At 41.6% G+C, this 20315-nt stretch overlaps 2 protein-coding genes across 3 annotated transcripts in view; one reads left to right on the top strand and one right to left on the bottom strand.

Annotated features, from left to right (window-relative positions):
• The window catches only part of LOC144644617 (sushi domain-containing protein 2-like), a 69779-nt gene that overhangs the window by 17913 nt on the left and 31551 nt on the right, over nt 1-20315 (bottom strand).
• LOC144644616 (sushi domain-containing protein 2-like) lies at nt 8-20220 on the top strand. Of its 2 annotated transcripts, XM_078504142.1 has the most exons (19): nt 11-332; nt 2238-2531; nt 2807-2941; nt 3175-3337; nt 4251-4502; nt 10416-10665; nt 10814-10995; nt 11188-11344; nt 12049-12284; nt 12932-13143; nt 14162-14378; nt 15216-15341; nt 15926-16195; nt 16744-16917; nt 17027-17203; nt 17409-17579; nt 17898-18074; nt 18539-18712; nt 19598-20220. In XM_078504142.1, the coding sequence occupies exons 1-19, from the start codon at nt 87-89 to the stop codon at nt 19828-19830; spliced, it is 3846 nt and encodes a 1281-aa protein (XP_078360268.1). In that variant the 5' UTR covers nt 11-86; the 3' UTR covers nt 19831-20220. The 2 variants fall into 2 exon arrangements, with proteins under 2 accessions (XP_078360269.1, XP_078360268.1); XM_078504143.1 differs by lacking the exons at nt 17898-18074; nt 18539-18712 and having other exon boundaries at nt 8-332.

The raw sequence follows: 20315 nt of genomic DNA, 5'->3' as shown, positions 1-20315 counted from the left end.
CATAGCAGAGCATGACACAGTAAGAACGAAAATAACAACATAAGGTCGTGCACCTTCTCATAACAAGAGTCTGCGTAGACATTTGTATGCCGTTTTCACAATACGCATACATCCATTGCCTTGAAATGAAGAGTGCTGTTATAATGATTCCGCTTTTGCTTCTCGTCTGCGAAGAAATTCTTACCTCACAAGCTATTATACTTCCAAATTTTTATCCTTTTGGACAAAGCGAAGGCGATCAGGTTCTGCCACCAAATGATGACGGGAGTTCTGGGACGATGCCGATATCGATTCCATTTCCTTTTTTTGACCAGTATCACAATTCTCTGTTTGTAAGTATACAACTTCGACATATTTCCTTAAATGCAACTAATTTATCATTGACACAGATATAGTATTATTGTGCAAGGGTCGAATTTGTTTAGGGGACGTTTAACAACTGTCTGTTGCAGGCGCTTGGGTAATGCAATGACTTAATATATAACAGACATACACTATGCGCATGGTGACTGTTTGGTCTTTTTTTTTGCAAACCACAAAACTGTGCAAATTGCCTTAAAGGTTACTGTGAAGAGGAGTATCTGAAAGAAATTGCTCCGTGGTAGCACTTTGTACAGTAATAGCTAAAATTTACCAGAACTTACGTTACAAGGAAGTGAGAATTTCGTATACATTATAGCGGCATTTAAAGGAACCAATTGTCATGAGTTATTTACAGCAACTCGATTTAAAGATTTTCTAGCAACTTGGGAAGCATTATAGAGGTTTAGATTTTTCTGCGAAAGAGATGCAAGAACACAAAAACCACATTCCTCAGTATCTAATGTTGACTCTAGCTGACATCGGTATTCGAGCAATGTTTCGCATTGTATTACTTCCGGGGTAAACAAGACCTCGTAACGGGATGTACCGAGGATTGTTTAAGCTGTCCAATATTTTCTATGCAATTTGGAGTTGGGAGAGAGACAACATTTTCCTTTTGGGAAAAGGAAATCGCCGATGATTTATAATCTAATTTATTTTTTCACTCTGGTTAGTTAAGCCTTTTATACTTTGTGACTTTTTCTATTTTTGCAGCTTCAAAAAGGGGGACAGTGTCGTGGCTTGTGCATGCGATTGCTTTTCACATCGGCTAGAAAATGTCTTTATCTCTCCCCTTTAAAGGTGGATTTCTAACCGTAATATGTTATTTTTAAGCTTAGTCGAGAAGAATTATCTTAAGGTCAGACTGTGTAAAATGACCTAAATCAGCTAACGTCATGCTTCCGATTTCGTCGGCTGGCAGCGTGATATAAACAACTCAGTTCATAATTTTGCAGTGTGCACGATCCAAACACCTTTCAAATTCACAGAGGCAAAAAAGTGTGTCACCTTTTTATAACTTTTTCTCCAGCATTTTTTATCAGATTTCCACGTTAATAATATACATACAAAAATTTCTGCATGCTCATTGACTGAGAGCACGTCAATTAATCCCAAACAGTGCAGAAAGTTAAACTTGAGTGCAAAAAGTTGAAATTGAGTGCAGAAAGTTGAAATTAAATTGATTGACAGTAAAGTCAAAAACTACAAATTGCACTCACCCTACGGGCTCATGCAATTTTGTTAGCCTTTGAAAATTTTACTCGTACTGATTTATCCCAAATTGCACTCAAAATCATGTGATTACCTATACTAAGTACTGAAAGCTATATTGATTCAGATTTCACAATATATAATGCTTCGTGTAAGAACAGTGATAATGGCACTTCGTTGCACATTGCTGCAAGCAATCTTTGCATAGAAGGAGCCAAGAGTCTTTGAGGTCAAGATGTCCTTAAACTGAAAACCTAAAATTATGCCATGATGTACACTTGTTGCCGTCGATTGTAACACAATCCAAAAATCCCAAAGATATTTTATTTGACAACTGTTTAATTCAGTAAACCTCGATATACTTTTTTGAGGACCTGATAAGTTCAATTCATGCCGTGTTTTACTCTGGTTACCAACGAACACGACTCATATACACCCAGGGGGGCTGGAAGGGGCATACATTATTAAAAATCATTCCGAACGACGTCTTGTGTAAATATTTTTCCTCCAGTATAACACAACATATTTTCAAGTTCCATACGCTATTTTAAAGTAAACGAATGCATGCAGTTGGCTGCGATAGTAGCGAGGTTAATTAGCGAGTGCTGTGGTTGAAAAGTTAAACTATCTAACAATATTATTTTTTTCTTTGTTCCCGTCAGGTCAACAACAATGGTGTAATTTCTTTCCTGGTTGAAGTTTCACAATACACACCTGATACATTTCCCCTCGGCGGTAACCGCCGACTGGTAGCGCCATTTTGGGCTGATGTTGATACGGGCAATGGTGGAGATGTGTTCTACAGAGAGACCACAGATCCTAACCTCCTTCAACAAGCCACTGATGACGTCAAAGCTGCCTATGTGGATCAACGAAAATTCAAAGCCACGTGGTTATTGATTGCCACGTGGTATGAAGTGGCTTTCTATGGCGCTAGTGGGGGCTATACAAATAGGGTAAGGAATTCAGATCTCAGTCCAAACTCAAAACAATCCAGTTTCTGTATATTCACCTTTAGTTATGATTGCTTCGGATTACACACTATCGAAACGTACCGTACCGCCGGTTCGCTAGTTCACTAGCTTTGCTAACTTACTTTAGTGTTACTTGTTTAAAAGAATCAGTCATCAGATCATTTTTTTTTTCTCTAACTAGAAAAAGCGTAAAGAAAGTATTGCCCTACACAAGTTTCACTCTATTTTAACTTGTTTTAATTCCTTTCTCCCCGCAGAGAAACACTTTCCAGGCGGTCCTGATTACAAACGGTAGACATTCGTTTGTCATTTTCAATTACAACAAAATCACGTGGACTACTGGCACGGCAAGTGGAGGAGATGATGCAGGTCTTGGTGGCAGCCCAGCACAGGTATGTTAACTTCTGAGCTTCTCCTAGGGGTTCAGAGAAAAGGGAACATGGGCATAAAATAATCGGGAGGAAGGGACCAAAGGGAAAATAAAGCTCGGAACACGGGAACAATAGCTGTGTTTCTGATATTTTAGGGAACATGGATCACATTTTTTTGTGTACAAGCGGACATAAAAGTTCCCCACCGCTTTTTGTATCTTCGTGATAAATCGCCGGCGCTCTTTCTCTTACAGGCAGGCTTCAATGCCGGTGACGGTATAAGATATTTTAATATCCCGGGATCGGCTACAGACCAAGTTATTGACATTCCTAAGAAGTCTAATGTGGGGAAGCCTGGTCGTTGGATGTTCCGTATTGACAGCGCGAAGATCGAAGCTGGTGGCTGTAACACAAAAGGTAAGAGCTTCTTCTTCCTTTAAGGCTTATCCACACTTGTGTCACAAATTTTGCATTACTTATGTCCCTGAGCTCGTTTTGCATGAAAGCTAAAAATAAAGTTTTCACATGCATGTGAAATAAAGTGCAAGGAATTCGATGTCAAATAATTTTTGCAATATTTCATTTCTGAAAATAATCAGATTTGGTAAAGCAGCTATTGAAAAAGAAAAGGCGAAAAGCCGTTTTCAATTTTATTACTTTATCTTAAATCTTTTTCACGCTTTTTATCTCAATCAAGCAGTACGATATACCTAAAGTTGGTCACAGCTGTTTCTAAAAGTAAACTTTGACAGGGAATTCCCATAGAAACAGCATTTTTGGTTCATGCCAGCACATAACGGAATCGATGAAAAACTTGAGCTGTAATTGATTGTTGGATATGAAAGGCATTAACTGACCCGATGCAATGCAATTGATTTTTCAACGGAACTTCAACATACATTACTAGAGTGTTATAAAGAAGAAATAGAACTACCATCCATTTACAGGGAACATCATTAGCGCCATAATATTTCGATCCATTCTTTGCGCATATTTTAATCGGTGACTTAGATAGATGGACAGATAGACAGACTGGCAAGCGGACAGACCGGCAGGCAGGCAGGCAGGCAGAAAGATAGACAGACAGACAGATAGGTAGGTAGACAGACAGACAGACAGACAGACAGACAGACAGACAGACAGACAAACAGACAAACCAACTGACAGACAGGCTGGTAGGTAGATGGGTCGGTAAATAGGCAGGTAGGTAGGTGGGTTAGTAGTTTGCTAGCTAGATAGCCAGTTAGGTTGCTATGCAGGTCGATTGCATTTCAGGTGGGCGGGTGGACTTGTTGATGTAAATCCAAACTTAAATTTTCCTTATTTTTAGGATCACTCGTGGTTTCACCGCGTTCAGGAATTATGCTTGGTGGTGATAATATTTTCATAGCTGGACCTTGTTACACTTCATCGGATCTTATCATTTGTGAATTTCCTGGCGGGAAAGTGAGCAACGGAAGTTATATCAGCAACATCCGGGCATCCTGTACCGTGCCCATGCTTAGCACGACTGGCAGGTTGTCAATCAAAATGTCCGTCAATGGAGGGAAGAGTTTTGATTTTCAGGGAAGTTTTACAACAGGTGATATTCACAAATTCGATACGGGCTGCAATTTTAATAAGTGACTGTATGTTATATGACCATGAATTAAGGGCGGGACACACTAGACGACAAGTCGCTGCAACACGTCGCGGCGACAAGTTGCTGCGATGTGTCGCTGCGATGTGTCGTACGAATGGTTTGAATTCGTGCGACACATCGCATTGACAAAATGAGCGATTGCAGCGCTGTCGCAGCGTGTGTACACTCTGCGACAAACCGCTGTGACAAAATATAAATTAACCAGTGAGAGATCGTCGTGTATTTTTTGCCATATTGAATTGGAAAACTAGTCACATTCCCACTCTCAAAATTCGCTGTGTGTGCAACGAACAAGCGCTTTGTCGCAGCGACTTGTTTTGAAGTAGTACCCACGGAGTGACTTGTCGCCTAGTGTGTCCCGACCTTTATATTATATCTCTCAGATCGGATCATGACTAATACACCACACGAGTACCACGAGTAACATACGGGTACCATACGAGTAACACACGAAACATACGGGTACATACGGTTACATACAGGTAACATACGAGTAACATACGGATGTTGTTGTTCGTCCTTCGTATTCGAAGATGACCATAAGACATCTAGATTCTTTGGTGAGTCCGCAGATGGCTGATAAGGCCAATCTGGGCAAGGAAGCCTCTCCCACATGTGGAGCAGAAGTGGGTAGGGGCTGTGCTGTTTGTGCCGACGGCTCTTCCCTTGCGTGCTGTTCGCTTCTCCTCGGCTTGACGGGACCTGCGTTTCTCTGCTGCCTGGGCTCCTTTTGTGATGCATTGGCGCCAGGAGGGTCTGTCGGAGGCAAGAGACTCCCAGGACTCAGTGCTGATGTTAAAGTCTTTTAGGGAGACTTTCAGACTGTCCTTGTAGCGCTTTCGTTGCCCTCCAACTGTGCGCTTGCCAGAGCAGAGTTCTCCGTAGAAGAGCTGCTTTGGAATGCGATCGTCTGGCATGCGAGAGACGTGGCCTGCCCATCTCAGCTGGGCCTTGCGCATGATGGTTATGGCGCTGGAAAGGTCTGCCTGCCTCAGTACTTCCGTGTCCGGGACTTTGTCCTGCCAGCGAAAGTGTAGAATGTTTCGGAGGCACCTCAGATGGAAGTGGTTGATCAGCTTCTCATGCCGTCTGTACGCAGTCCAGGTTTCGCAACCGTACAGTAGGGTGGTGAGGACCACAGCACGGTAGACTTTAAGTTTGGTATTGAGGCTGATTCCTCTTCTCTCCCAGACTTTCTCCCGCAGTCTCCCAAACGCGCTGCATGCCTTGGAGATTCTGTTGTTGATCTCAGCGTCAACGTTTGCATTGCGAGAGAGTGTGCTGCCTAGGTATGTGAAAGACTCAACTGCCTGTAGTGTCTGACCATTCACCGTTATCTGCGGCTCGTGGTACTGCTTGTTCGGGGCTGGCTGGTACATTACTTCTGTCTTCTTGGTGCTGATTGTGAGACCGAAGTTGTTGCAGGCTGTGGAAAAACTGTCCATCTCCGCTTGCATTTCTTGCTCGTTGCTGGCATTGAGGGCACAGTCGTCAGCAAAGAGAAAGTCTCTGAGAACAGTCTCCTTCACCTTCGTGACGGCCTGCAACCTCCTGGGGTTGAACAGTTTTCCGTCGTACCGGTACCTGATGTCAAGACCAGGATCGCAGTCCCTAAAGGCGTCAGACAGCATTGCCGAGAACATCAAGCTGAACAGCGTCGGGGCCAGAACACAACCCTGTTTGACTCCGTTGGTCACTGGGAAGGCTTCGGATGGTTCACCACCGTCGAGAACTCTGGCCATCATGCCGTCATGGAATTGGCGGACGATTGTGATGAATGTGCTTGGGCAGCCGAATTTCTCCATGATCTTCCAGAGGCCTTCCCGGCTGACTGTATCAAAGGCCTTAGTTAGGTCAACGAAGGTCGTGTAGAGGTCGCGATGCTGCTCCATGCACTTCTCTTGGAGCTGACGGGCAGCAAAGATCATGTCAGTGGTCCCTCGACCCGTACGGAAGCCGCATTGGCTCTCAGGAAGGAGGCCTTGCTCCAGGTGTTCCAGCAGACGATTGAGCAGGACACGGGCCAGGATCTTGCCTGCTATGGACAGGAGGGATATTCCTCTGTGGTTATCGCAGGACTGGCGATTACCCTTCCGTTTATAGATGTGCACGATTGTGGCATCCCTGAATTCTTGTGGCAGGTGCATTTGGTACCATATAGACTGGAACAGGCTTGTCAGCTGACTGCGAATGGTTTCACCACCTGTCTTGTATACCTCAGCAGGGATAGCGTCGGGGCCTGGAGCTTTCCCAGTGGTCATCTGCTTGATGGCTTTGTTGACCTCTTCGTATGTAGGTGGGGTGTCCAGCTCTGTGTTAATTGCCAATTGAGGAAGGCGTGCAATCGCTTGGTCATTGATCGCTGCAGGGCGGTTAAGCACACTGTTGAAGTGCTCAGCCCATCTGTCTAGGATCTGCTTCTTGTCGGTCAGCAGGGTTAAGCCGTCTGCACTAAGTAGGGGAGAGGATCCAGAGGACTGTGGTCCATAGACAGCTTTCAGTGCATCAAAAAACCTCTTTGTGTCGTGCCTGTCGGCATATCCTTGGATCTCGTCGGCCTTGGCGCTGAGCCAAGAGTCCTGCATAGAGCGGAGCTTAGCTTGGACTGTTCTGCGCATGTTGGCGAAGGCAGCTTTTTTAGCCACGCTGGTTGGGTCATTCTGGTGGGCACGCAGCATACGATGTTTTTCTTCAAGAAGAGAGTGTATCTCACTGTCGTTCTCGTCGAACCAGTCCTGGTGGTGTCTGGTAGCAGGGCCAAGAGTTTCCAGGGCAGCGGAGTGAACTGCATCCCTGAAGGATGCCCATTTCTCTTCAACACTTTCAAGATTTGGTTGGAGGTTCTCGAGTTTGTTGTCCAGGTTAAGCTGGAGTTTTTGGACAGTGTCAGGGCATTTGAGTTTGTTTACATTAAGTCTCCTGGGGACTTTCTTCCCCTGGGGCCTTCTCTTCGGCTGGATGGAAAAATTCAATTTTGAAATAATCAGGCGATGGTCCGTCCAGCAGTCAGCACCACACATGGCTTTGGTCACTCGTACGTCCCGCCTATCCTTGGCCCTGGTGATGACATAGTCAATGAGATGCCAGTGCCGTGAGCGAGGATGCATCCACGATGTCTTGTTGCGGTTTGGCAGGCGGAACATCGTGTTGGTGATAATCAGGTCGTGTGAGGCACATAGTCTAAGCAGGAGGAGACCATTGCTGTTGCATTTTCCAACTCCATGTTTTCCGATGGTTCTGTGCCATGCTTGGTGGTCAGTGCCGACGCGTGCATTGAAGTCTCCCAGGATGACAAGCCTCTCTGATTTTGGAACAGAGGCTATGAGGGAGTCGAGCTCTTCATAAAACCTGTCCTTGATCTCATCAGGGTTGGTCATGGTTGGGGCGTAGGCACTAATCAAGGTGACATTTGTCTTCTGTCCAAGTGGCAGCTGCATTTTCATGAGACGATCGTTGTGACCCTCAGGAATGCAGGCAAGTTGACGGACGAGTGTTGTTTTGATGGCAAATCCCACTCCTGCCTCCCGCCGCTCTTCGCTGCTGCGTCCGCTCCAAAAAAACGTGTAGCCGCCACCAGTCTCTGTCAGCTGGCCTTTGTCGGCGAGGCGAGTTTCGCTAAGAGCCGCGATGTCAACTTTGTAGCGATCAAGTTCCCTAGCCACTAGAGCTGTCCTTCTCTCTGGCCTGTCAGCTTTAGTGTTGTCAAGTAGAGTTCTAACGTTCCAAGATGCTAAGGTGAGCACTTTTGATTTCTTCTTTCTCTGGTTTCGACCGCAGAAAGAGGGATCCCCGCCAGTTGCGGTATACTGGCCAGGGCAAGGTGAGGCAGGCTATGTTTAGGGCACCTTTTCTAGCCCCGTCCTCATGCTACGGAGGCGAGCAGAGCGATCCTAAAGAGGGCTGCTCGGTCACTCAGGAGGCTGCCGGACTCCACTGTTGCCTCGGTCTAGTGAAGGGCGACCACTTGTCCTGAGCCGCCTGTGTGCAGGTTCACGACTACAGCTCCCAGTGTATCCTCACCTGCTGCTTCGCCGATCCCCCATCGCCACAGAACTTGAATAATAGGTGGTGGTGATGTCATGACTTGCGCGTGACTTGGATTAAAGTGAGGGAGACTTGCGCAGGATCAGCCTCACTCTCTCGTCCTGATGCGCCGTATCCAGTGGCAAGACAAGGTCGAGACGACTGGGGACGGACCAGGATGCAGGAGTTGCCGGAAGGTGACAAGTATGCCATGCAACCGCCTCACGGGACTCCACTCCGGTTTTTTCTTTCAGGGCTTACTCCCATAGCCTTTGGCTATCCCTAGCCACCACAAGGCAGTGGGGAGGCAGTGGCTAGACCTGGGCGTGGCTAGACCTTGCTTGTAGCCGGTCTAGAATGGAGCAGTAAGGCGCATCCTTCCCTCCACTAGCCTGGGTGGACGCCTTGGGCAAGTGTCAGTACACCCTTAGCCTCCCTTGACCAGGGTTACGGTTCCTAACATACGGATACATGCATGCCAGTTCCTATTTCATTTCATTTCATTTTATTTTATTTAACACAAGTAAACAAAACAAAACATACGCGCAATTACGGGTACATACAGGTAACATACGAGTATAATAATCGAATAATAATCGAAAAATCAATTATTGGTCATTAGATGTAACGTGTTTTTCCATCGCTCTCTCCTCCGAAAAGATTGCGTGACGAGCGCAAAGGACAAGGAACAAAAAAATGAAAAATAAAAAAACAAAATAAAATAAAGTGAAATGAAATAGGAACTGGTATGCACCTATATGTGTCCTTTTGTTACTCGTATGTTACGGGTAAGATCGTATGTAAGTGAATTCAAGAAGTTGAGCTATTGACCTTATAACATTTCAAATTCTTGATACGTCTTCAATACGTTTTGTCCTTTGGGCTCGTCACGCAACCTTGTTGACGGGAAGGGGGGTGGGGGAGCATACTGATAAAAATGAAAAATAGAACAAAATAAAGGGAATTGAAAAAGGAATTGGTATGCACACATATGTATTGGTATGTTACTCGTATGCATCCGTATGTTACTCGTATGTACCCGTATGTTACTCGTATGTATCCGTATGTTACTCGTAAGTATCCGTATGTTACTTGTATATTACCTGTATGTACCCGTATGTGCCCGTATGTTTCGTGTGTTACTCGTATGTTACCCGTATGTTGCTCGTAGTACTCGTGTGGTGTATTAGTAATTATCCTCAGATCGTTAGCCTTCCGCCGTTCGTTGTAAATAAAGCACTCGGTCAAGAATCCCGCCAGCTACGTAGATAATGTGCGCGTTGTGATCAAGATTGATCAATTTTACGTGCCGTATTCTACAGTATGACCCACAATTCAATCGGAATTCAAAGCGGAAAACATACCTTATTTTGAAAACGCGATTTAGCAGAATACCAGTCAGACAGCACTAACTTCACGTCTCTATCACTCTTTTTATTTTTTTTAGGATAACAGGGATACTTAAGATCTTATCTTATCTCCTTTTTTCGGTCCATAGTAAAGGGATACGGATTTTCGTTTTTTTCCCCGTCGATTGATGACCTGCACGCTTCGCGCTTGGGCCATCAATCTGGGGAAAAAATCTCGGTCCGTGTCTTAGAGTACGGACCTCGACCTCGATTTATAAGAGGCATTGATTTGGCTATAAAAAATATAAATATAGTGAGAAATATAGTGTCCAAAATTATTTTTTCTACGCAATGATTTTGAAGACAACCCTTGCAAATTAAACATTTGTGAATTATTCTTAAATCAGTTCCTAGCTCATGCATGACTCAAAACGCTGTTTTGACAATTTTTCTACATTTTTCTATTATTATTTTCTTGCAGTTAACATCAACAGGGTAAGACCTCGAGTTTTTCGACTGGCACCAGCAACGTGGATCGAGAAATTTCCTGTCAAGATCAAATGGGACCCGGGCTACCTCGGAAGCGAGAAGCAGACTGTGACCATTCAATTGGCGCGCTTTTCCACGATGAACGATGGTCACGTTTACTTTCATAGCATGTTTCCTTTAATAGCAGAACAGCTAAATACTGGAGAAGGTCAACTTGCTGTACCCAAAGGACAAGGACAAGGGTAAGAAGAAAAGCAACGTCCTCTTTTGATTCAATTTTAAAACTGTCGCAGACTTTCTGATCCTATTTGGTTGTATTTAGAATCGCAAATAACCAGTATCAAGTTGAATGTCAAAATAATGTAATTATTGGCTATTCTCTTTATTCAGAGCTGTCGTTGGGGACGGCCGTTTCGTTACACTGGTGTTGGTGAAAAAGACTGGTGTCAGCCTTCGTAATTCCCCGAATGACTGGATCTGGAGCGATCTGTTTTCCTGGTTGAGCTATGGGTGGGGTCCCAAGAGATGCAAGTACTGGTACAGAAAACAGCCCAATCCAAAGATATACACAGGTACGTAAAATAAGCTTGTTTCACCTTAAAGGCCCTTATCAAAATAAGTATATTTCATATAAAACGTCAAATCAGGTTCAAACGGAGAAAAAAAAGTTAACTGAAATCTTTGCTTTTTGCACCAGACTGCCTCATGACATGTCCTATGTGAACCACTTATCGTTTTTGTTCTTTGTTATGTTGCCATCGCAGATGACGCTTCCCTCCTTCCTTGCCCACAAACGTTTCTTCAAGCAATGGCAGACCGTGGACGATTCACGTTGGATGAATATTGCAATCCAAAAGTCGAACACCATTGCGTCATTTATCATTTTGGAGCTACGCACTGCTTCAGGACAAACACTCCTAGGTAGATCAACAGTTCACACTTTTGTAATCCGGTAAAGTTCTCAAAATGCTATCTCTCCATCATGTTTGGTAATGGTTCATTTATTTATACAAAACCAGTTGACACTTTGTACTGATTGCATATTAATAACGCATTCCTGTACAGCACGTCGCATTCCTGAACAGCACGATTACCTGCATCAGTTGCTAAAAGGCCCTGAGTCCCCCCGCCTGAGTCACCTGGATACTACTGAAGAATGAAAAGGGCACTTAAATAGAAATTTAAATTTACTTGGCAACCTCCCGCGCATGCAATTCAGTCAAGATTTTAGTGAGTCAGTGACGGTAGTTTCAGGTCCAGCGTTGATGAACGATTGGGCTGTACGTTTTACCTAAAACAGAGTGAGCTAGACCCTTTTCACTGATGTTTAATTTAGCCGACAGTCAGGGGCGCCAAACAAGAAAAGGTGCGTACAAGACTTGAGCGGGTCGGTTGTCGGTTGCTTTTCCGAAAATGCTAGCTGGCCAGACGTATTTACGAAACTAGTCGCTGGGTGCCCCTGCACAGTATAAAACAAGTTAATACAGATTGACTCAAGATTTTAGGGGTTTTACCTAATTGTTTAACTAACGTAAATGGTTACTTTTCATTTTCTAACAACACAAATATTGCATTGGTAAAAATTGTTTCATTGTTCCAACTACTGTCCTCAACTGACTTTATAGTAATCAAGGTGCTGGACAACAATGCTGCTACAACAAGCAAGGAAACTTAATGGTCGGGCCGCAAAACGGAGGATCTCTAGATCGATTTCATATCGAGACAGGAGTACCAGTCTTCTCTCATTTCTTTCACGACCTTGTGCCTTATTTGGATTGCTGTCTGCTCTCTGACAACTGTGCAAAGTACTTTGAGAAAAGACCTTCAGATGACGGCTCTAATTATGAACCACCAAGACCAGGTAATAAGGCTATGCGAATTAACAGACAGAACCTCTTGGTAGTAAGAATTTACTGAGTGATGGTTCTGCTAAATCGCTCTGTTAGTCAGCGCACGCGAGTCAGTCAGTCAGTCAGTCGGTCGGTTGGTCGGTCAGTCAGTGAGCGGGGAGGGACAGGAGGGTAAATCTCCCTCCTCCCTACTTTTTGCGCCAATTTCTCCCTCCTCCCTACTTTTTGAGCTAAAATTTCTCCCTTCTCCCTATTTTTTAACCCTACATTTCTCCTCCCTCCTCCATAATGTTTTTGGCCATTTCTCCCTCTTTCCTATTCTGTACCTCCCCCCTCAGTCAGTTAGTCAGTCAGTCAGTCAATCAATAAATCAATCAGTCAGTCAGTCAGTCTGTCAGCCTGTCAGCCAGTCAGTCAGTCAGTCAGTCAAATAGTCAATCGGACAGTCTGTCAGTTCCAGATAAATGAATAAATAAACCGATAAATGAACTGTTCAACCAATCAACCCATCAATCAAACAATAAAATCAGTGGGTCGATCTGTCTTGCTCAATACGCGGTCGACTGATTTAAAAAAAAATAACTCATATGATTACTTTACAGACCAAAATAACTCCATTAAGTCCTATTGTTTATCCGTAATTGTTCGCGTTTTATAGCCACTGGTTTTGGCGATCCTCACATGATCACACTTGATGGAGTGGAATACACCTTTAATGGTTATGGCGAGTATCAAATCCTCAATGTCGCTGGGCCTGACTTTAAACTCCAGGGAAGAATGCAGCCCTTGATCAATGATGATGGCAGCAGCACTCGTGCTACAATTTATAAAGCGTTTGCAATGACGGAAAATGGCTCAGATGTTGTACAGGTAAAAGGAAACCATGATTTTTTCCGAAAATATCACGATAACTATAAAAATTCACAAATTTTCTTTTTTACATATTGAAATGAACATATCTTACTAATCTCGATGTATTCAAAGCAAGTCTTATCTAAACAATTTTAAAACTTATATTTTATACCGAGTTTTGCTCTCGATCCAGAATCTATATCAACAGCTTCATTTTTGGATTACAAACCAAAAGTTAATACTAGCCTACCGACTTTATACGCACTGGTAAAAGTCTAGCGCTAAAAAACCCTGGCCAGAAACCCCCCCCTAACAGTGGATTTCCACTGACGCATAATTTTTTACGTGCGTTTACGTGCGTGAAAAAAAAAATAGAGACAATGTATGAACGACCGTTTGTACACGTTTACGCAACTGTTCAAACATTGTCTCTAAATTTTTTTTCACGCTCGTAAACGCAGTTAAAAAAGTACGTGTCAGTGGAAATCCGGCATAAGGGCTGACTGAGGCCAATAATGTCGTGAAACAAATGTTTACGCAATAGTAGTAAAGAACAATGACAGTAGGCTGAGGAATTTACTGCCCCCACGGAATCTTAGTAGTTATAACCTCAGAAAGTCACGCCAGTTTAACCCTGTTTTTAAGACTAATAGATTTAGAAATAGTTTTATTATCTCTAATGTACTTAAGTTTGGATTTTAATCACTCTTGTATAGTTCTTTAAATATTTTTACATTTTATCGTTAGTTTTTATAGCTTTATAAATTTGTAAATATGACATAATTCAACCTTTTAGGTTGCGAAGTTGTATTAATAAACTATCTATCTATCTATCTATCTATCTATCTATCTATCTATCTATCTATCTATCTATCTATCTATCTATCTATCTATCTATCTAGTAGGGTCCAAAATTCTAAATGTCGGAGTACACTTCCTCGTAGAAACGATCGAAAAGGAGTTGGGAAGGTGCGAGGGGGAACTGTAAGTTTCATTCCTGATTTCAGGAGCGGTATAACGATTTGTTTCTTAACAGGTCCACATCAATGGCCGCAACGAGATAGAGGTCTTGGTGAATGGAGATCTAATGGAATTTGATGAGGACTTGATGATAGATTTTAACGGCGTCATCGTTTTAAAATACAACAATACATCTAAGTTTTCCACCATATTTGATTCTGGAATATCAGTCACAACTGAGAAAGTTGAGGATATTTTACAGATGATGCTTCTTGTACCACCAATGTTTAAGGGTGGGTATACTCCTGGTAACAATGTATTATTGATTTGCCCGTGTCTTTTTCGTTTAATTTCAAGAGACATTCGCGACATTAAGATTTCGAAGTTTATTTATTCCAGCCGTTCGAAGTTTGACGTGCTTATGAACAGTTGGCTATCAAAAAAGGAAAATTACGTTTGGGTTTGTAATATGGTTTTAAAAGGAATCTTACCAAGGAATGAAAATTTAACAGTCCATGACTTGACTCCTGCTTCACCGATCAAGCATCCAAGGTGCACCCTGTTAAGACCCTAAGGTGTGATACAAACGTAGGACTGGATACTCGACAGCTTCTCTGACAGGCGCACTGTTCTAACCTTTGGAACAAATGAAATGCTTTTTTCACAGATTGTTTAAAGGGATTTTGTCACGGATTTTACTAGATTTTTGAACAGCCAAAATTTATATTTATGTGGCATGAAAGCTAAAAGTAATAGTCCGTTTTAAAAAAAATGCTATATTAGAGCACTGAAACTGTTAACAAGCATCTTTGGCTGCGGATGGCGCGGATGGAAACGGATTGCAATTTGGAAAAGTTAGGCAAACGTTTTCAAGTTGTTTCCGCGCGTCCTCGAAATATGTTTTTTTTTTAATCAATATTTATAGCCGGAGCTTGATTTATATCCCCAAATTAAGGTTATATATTCCTTTAGTTGTTCAAAGATAATGTTTCTTTAGGGTTAAGTTGCCTACTACTAACTTCAGAATAGTTTTGACCAAAAATCTGCGAAAACCCCGTGACATAGTCCCTTTAATTCGAATTTACTGTCCTGGTTTCATAGCTTTGTTATATTTCCTATTTTTCATTCAGGAAATACAAGTGGCCTTCTAGGTTTCTGGAACGGAAAACAAGAAAATGAATTTCTGCTTCCTAACGGAACATTCCTGGACACTAATTCAAGTCAGACCACAATCCACTACAAATTTGGGCAGCTTTGTAAGAATTACATGATATTCTTGTGTCATTGCTATAACTGAACAATCTCAATATATTACTTTCAGCTAAATAATCGTGTCATGTATTGAATCATATAACCTCGTATCCAGTCGTCGTTTGTGCGATGTTAGGTCGCAGAGAGATTGGATACTAATGCTGGACGTGCAAGTTGGTATATACCTAATTGAAGAAACATTGACCCTGTGAAAAGCATAAACCATGAACCATATGATCCAATGTCATTCTGGGTAAACAGCCTTGGTAAGCTTGGTAATATTCTTTTTTTTGATAATCAAGACATTTTCTTTCTTTGAGAGCCTTAGGAGCATGATTCATGCAACCTGTCTTATTATCATGCTTATTCTGTCAAAGACAACAATTATTTTCCGATTTCCCAGTAAACATTTGAGTCACATCGTTCATGGTTGATATTTTTCATGGGTCAACGATTCTTCAATCAGGTATTTATGGACAGAAACATTTTGGAAAGTGATTTGTGTGAAATTTTCTTTTCACAAAAATGCTAAACCATAGCCAAAGCTACAGGTATTGTCTTCATATTCTGTGATATCCTTCCATTCCAGGGGCTACAACCGCAAATAACTCGTTATTTACTTACGATGAAGGAAAGAATCATTCGTCCTTTTTTGATGTCGGATACGTACCGATATTTTTGGATCGAGATGACTTGGTGTTTGATAACGCAACCCTGGGACAGCAGGCTCGTGACGTGTGTGGTGATAACAAACAGTGTCTGTTTGATATCCACTCTACTGGAAAGGTTAGCATTGGAGAGGCTTCTAAGCAGGCAGTGGAATCGTTTGTTGCAGTAATCAATGAAACTGAAACACCAGGTGAGAAGATTGAGTTGGAATATAAACTAGTGAACAGAAAAAAAATAACTGTACTCAGAAAAGAAGGTCCGATACATTTTATTATCATTCCACGGTATGTTAAGGAAAGAGATCTAATTCAAATGTAGTGTAGTATTTAAGTTTCGCTTTGTTGATGCGATACTTTGGATAATATCAATTTTGGGTCAAATGCCAATGCAAAAACGTAGCATTTTATAGAGCGTTTTCACTCACGTGGCCAGCATCTACACAAATGTATTGGAACAAAAGCAAAGCGTTTTCTTAAGAAAAGACTTCAAATCCCACAGGATTGGCTTGGTACACCAACATGGCCGCCGTTTCATTGTTTTGAAACACCAAAATGGCCGCCGTGACTACGCAGGAAGAAACTTTCCTGTCCATGAAAAAGTTTGCTTGCTTGCTTGCATGTTTGCTTGCTTGATTGATTGATTGATTGATTGATTGATTGATTGATTGATTGATGATTGATTGATTGATTGATTGATTGATTGATTGATTGATTGATTGATTAAATACTTTCTATATAGGATGCATTCCAATAGAGAACACACTTAGCAATGGTACCGTGCTGAGAAATGACACACAAGATGGCGGAATAATCTACAGATTCCACTGTAACCCAGGCTACCAATTGAACGACTCGTCTGTTATATCTTGCTTACACGGGAAGTGGAATGGGTCCAAACCGAGCTGCCAGTTAGGTAAATAAATGTGTTATTTGAAAATCAAGAGAAATTAGTAATAATAAAAACATGTTTTATTTAATAATCGTAAGAAAAATACAGCTCACCTTTGATATTTTATGTACAGAATGTATTCCAATTGAAAACGCACTTGGTAATGGTACCGTGCTGAGAAATGACACACAAGATGGCGGAATAATCTACAGATACCACTGTAACCTAGGCTTCCAGTTGAACGGCTCCTTTGTCGTATCTTGTTTGCACGGAGAGTGGAATGGGTCTAAACCAAGTTGTCACCAAACAGGTCAATAAATGTGAACTTGATGTGTTATTTTAGTTTTGTGGCACTTTTTTCAAGGATTAAATTAGCCTGAAATTCTGACTATAGGTAAAACAAACGGCTAAAACAAATTGCTGGACGAACTTTTCTATTCTGTTACTTTGATCGGCTTCCAACCTCTTTAGCTTGCTTTAATATACTCAGTCATAGATAACTTTCTCTTTTTCAGTTTGCCTTCCTGTTGGGTCTTTTGAAAACGGTCATGCGCATGCTAACGGTACAAGCGTAGGCTCGCGCTATTGGTTTACCTGCGCTAAAGGCTTCACGCTGATTGGCTCAAACACTATTGTTTGCGGGAAGGACGGCCAATGGAATGGAACTTTACCTAAATGCTCAAAAGGTAGGATGGAGGATAGATTGTGCGGTGAAATATTTTTTTGAGATCCTGTTATTATATTATTCGATATTTGTAAGGGGAAATTTGCTCATTCCATGGCCGCGGAAGGTGACTTGGACCACCGGATTGCAAGGTCACCAACAGAAAATATATTAAAATATAAGAAATCATTATAATTGTCACCATCGTTATCGTTATCGTTACCGTTACTGTAATCGTTATTGTTATTTTTATTGCTATTATTACTATTACGTACTTGCTTGCCTACATAGAACAACGGTGTCTTGAATTGAAAACTAGTCCACCTTCTGTCGGTTGCAGGCTGCAATCCAATTAAAGACACATTTCATGGCGGTACCATGATGAAAAACGATATAATAGATGGCGGAATAGTCTACAGATTCCACTGTGACCCAGGCTTCCTGTTGAACGGCTCGTCTGTCATATCTTGCTTATACGGAGAGTGGAATGGTTCTAAACCGAGCTGCCACCAAACGGGTAAATACATGTACTATTTTTTATTTACTGAACTGGATGTGTCGCAAATTTCGAAGGTTATTATTAGGTTAGACCTCCAGACGAAATTGCCAAATAACGGCTTCGTGTTTTAATATACCTAGTCACGCATTCTTGATTTAATATACAGAGTAATGCACATACTCGGTCACGCAGTACTTGTCACTCGCTTTAATATACGCAGTCACGCATCACTTTCTCAATATACCCGGTAACTCATTCCTGGCTAGGATATACGCGTTATTAGCATTGCTGGTTTTAATATACGAAGTTACGTCAGTTAAATACTTTAATATACCTGAAAAAACATTTTTCCCTACCATATGCCCAGTCACGAGTTACACATATATATATATATATATATATATATATATATATATATATATATATATATATATATATATATATATATCGCGAAACGCATTTGCTGCTTTGTTTTTTTGAAGAATGCCTTCCTGTTAAGTCCATTGAAAATGGTCATGCGCATGGTAACAACGGTACAAGCGTGGGCTCGCGCTATTGGTTCGCCTGCAATCAAGGATTCGCGCTGATTGGCTCAAAAACTCTTCTTTGTGGGAAGGACGGCCAATGGAATGGAACTTTACCGAAATGCTCAAAAGGTAGGATGAACATGAACTCCGGGGGTAAAGGGCATTCAGAAAAGTTTTATACGGGGTTCCGCCCTGAGTTCCAACCCCTTACCCTTTTGTCTACCATTTTGAGAGAGCAGTACCCCTTTCATCAAACTTTTAGTGAAAAAAGGAAACCCTTTCACATGCCTTCATGAAATGGCATATACTTAAAAAAAGCGCGTTTTCTTGTCATTTTCATGTTAGTAGTGCTTAATAAATTAAAATGATACAGCCATAAGTAGCGTCTGTTAGAAATATTTTAATACAAGGCCCTTTAAATACCTAAATTAAGTTTTTACCTACCTTTTCATACACCTAAACTTGTGAAATCCCAACCCTTATATATATATACCTGAAGCCTGAAAAAGGTACCCTTTTTCGGGCGGAGTCTCCCCGTATAATCCATTATAGGGAGTCCCTCCCCCCCGGGGCATAAACTAGCGCATGTGAACGGTGAGATATGTTAAACGTCTTGGCTGGCTTGCTACCTCAAACACCGCCATGTTTGAAAATTCCTTCGTATTCCTTATTTCCCCGAGTGTCACAGGCTTTTTTATTTCGAACTTGTCGTGGTGGAACCGGTGTTTATTTGACTCCAGCAGTATATACGAGCCCAGTGTTTATTATTAAAAAAAAACACAGCAATAAGCTTATTCTGCCTCGAATAAATGGCTTCAGGCTTAATTATTTCCAACTCGACCCTGAAGACCCGGCGTTTATTAACGACCCGTCTTCAAATCGAAGAAAAATTAATATTAACTAGTGCCCAGATTTAAGTAACCCATAACACTTGCACTACACATTATTTTTTTTTTTTCGGCTGTCTTACTGATAATATTAAACTCGCTCACAAAGTTGTGTTTTCCTTTACAGATATTACATCCCGTAGCACACCATGGTATATTTTTGTCGCTATTTCAGCAGCTGTCGTGGTTGTAGCCGTCACAGTGGTGGTTGGGGTCATCTGTTTTCTCAGAGTCAGACGCAAAAATCGCCAACGTGATAAGGAACAGGCGACTTCACAAGTTGAAATGAAGGAAGGAAGCAAAGAGGACGTAATATCTTTTAACAATCCGGCTTATGCATCATATGACGATATTAAGTGAAACGGTTTGCGTCGTGAGATTTGGCCAAAGCGTAAACTTTAATTATTGAACGATCCTGAGCTGCAAGAAAAACTTTTGAATTTCTACGTTTCGGTGAATTTTTTTCGGAAACCATGTGTAGGAACTGTAAAATAAATATAGTGGTTTGACTGTTTAAACCTTAGAACTGCACATTTTTATCATGTGGAACCATTATTACATTACTACGATTTTTGAGCATATCTTGTACATATTCGTTGTTCTGATTGGATTTAATTATGCCGTCTATACGAAAACTGTCAAAAAGCATAGAGGTTTGCATGATTTTAGTTATAAATATATTGTCAACTCAACCATGGATAACATAAAAGAAACCCATAGCTCTACCGGTAATAAAGTCATTTCAAAGTTTGGTATATTAATTTAATTAGCGTTTTTTTTTTCTCAATTTTATTTGCTACACAAAAATGTACAAGCTTGTTTCTTCAAAATTATTTAAAAAAATT

Source organism: Oculina patagonica, chromosome 2, assembly GCF_052425735.1.
Source record: "Oculina patagonica isolate OP01 chromosome 2, crgOcupat, whole genome shotgun sequence".
Lineage (NCBI taxonomy): Eukaryota > Metazoa > Cnidaria > Anthozoa > Scleractinia > Oculinidae > Oculina > Oculina patagonica.
This window is presented reverse-complemented; position numbering and strand designations above follow the sequence as displayed.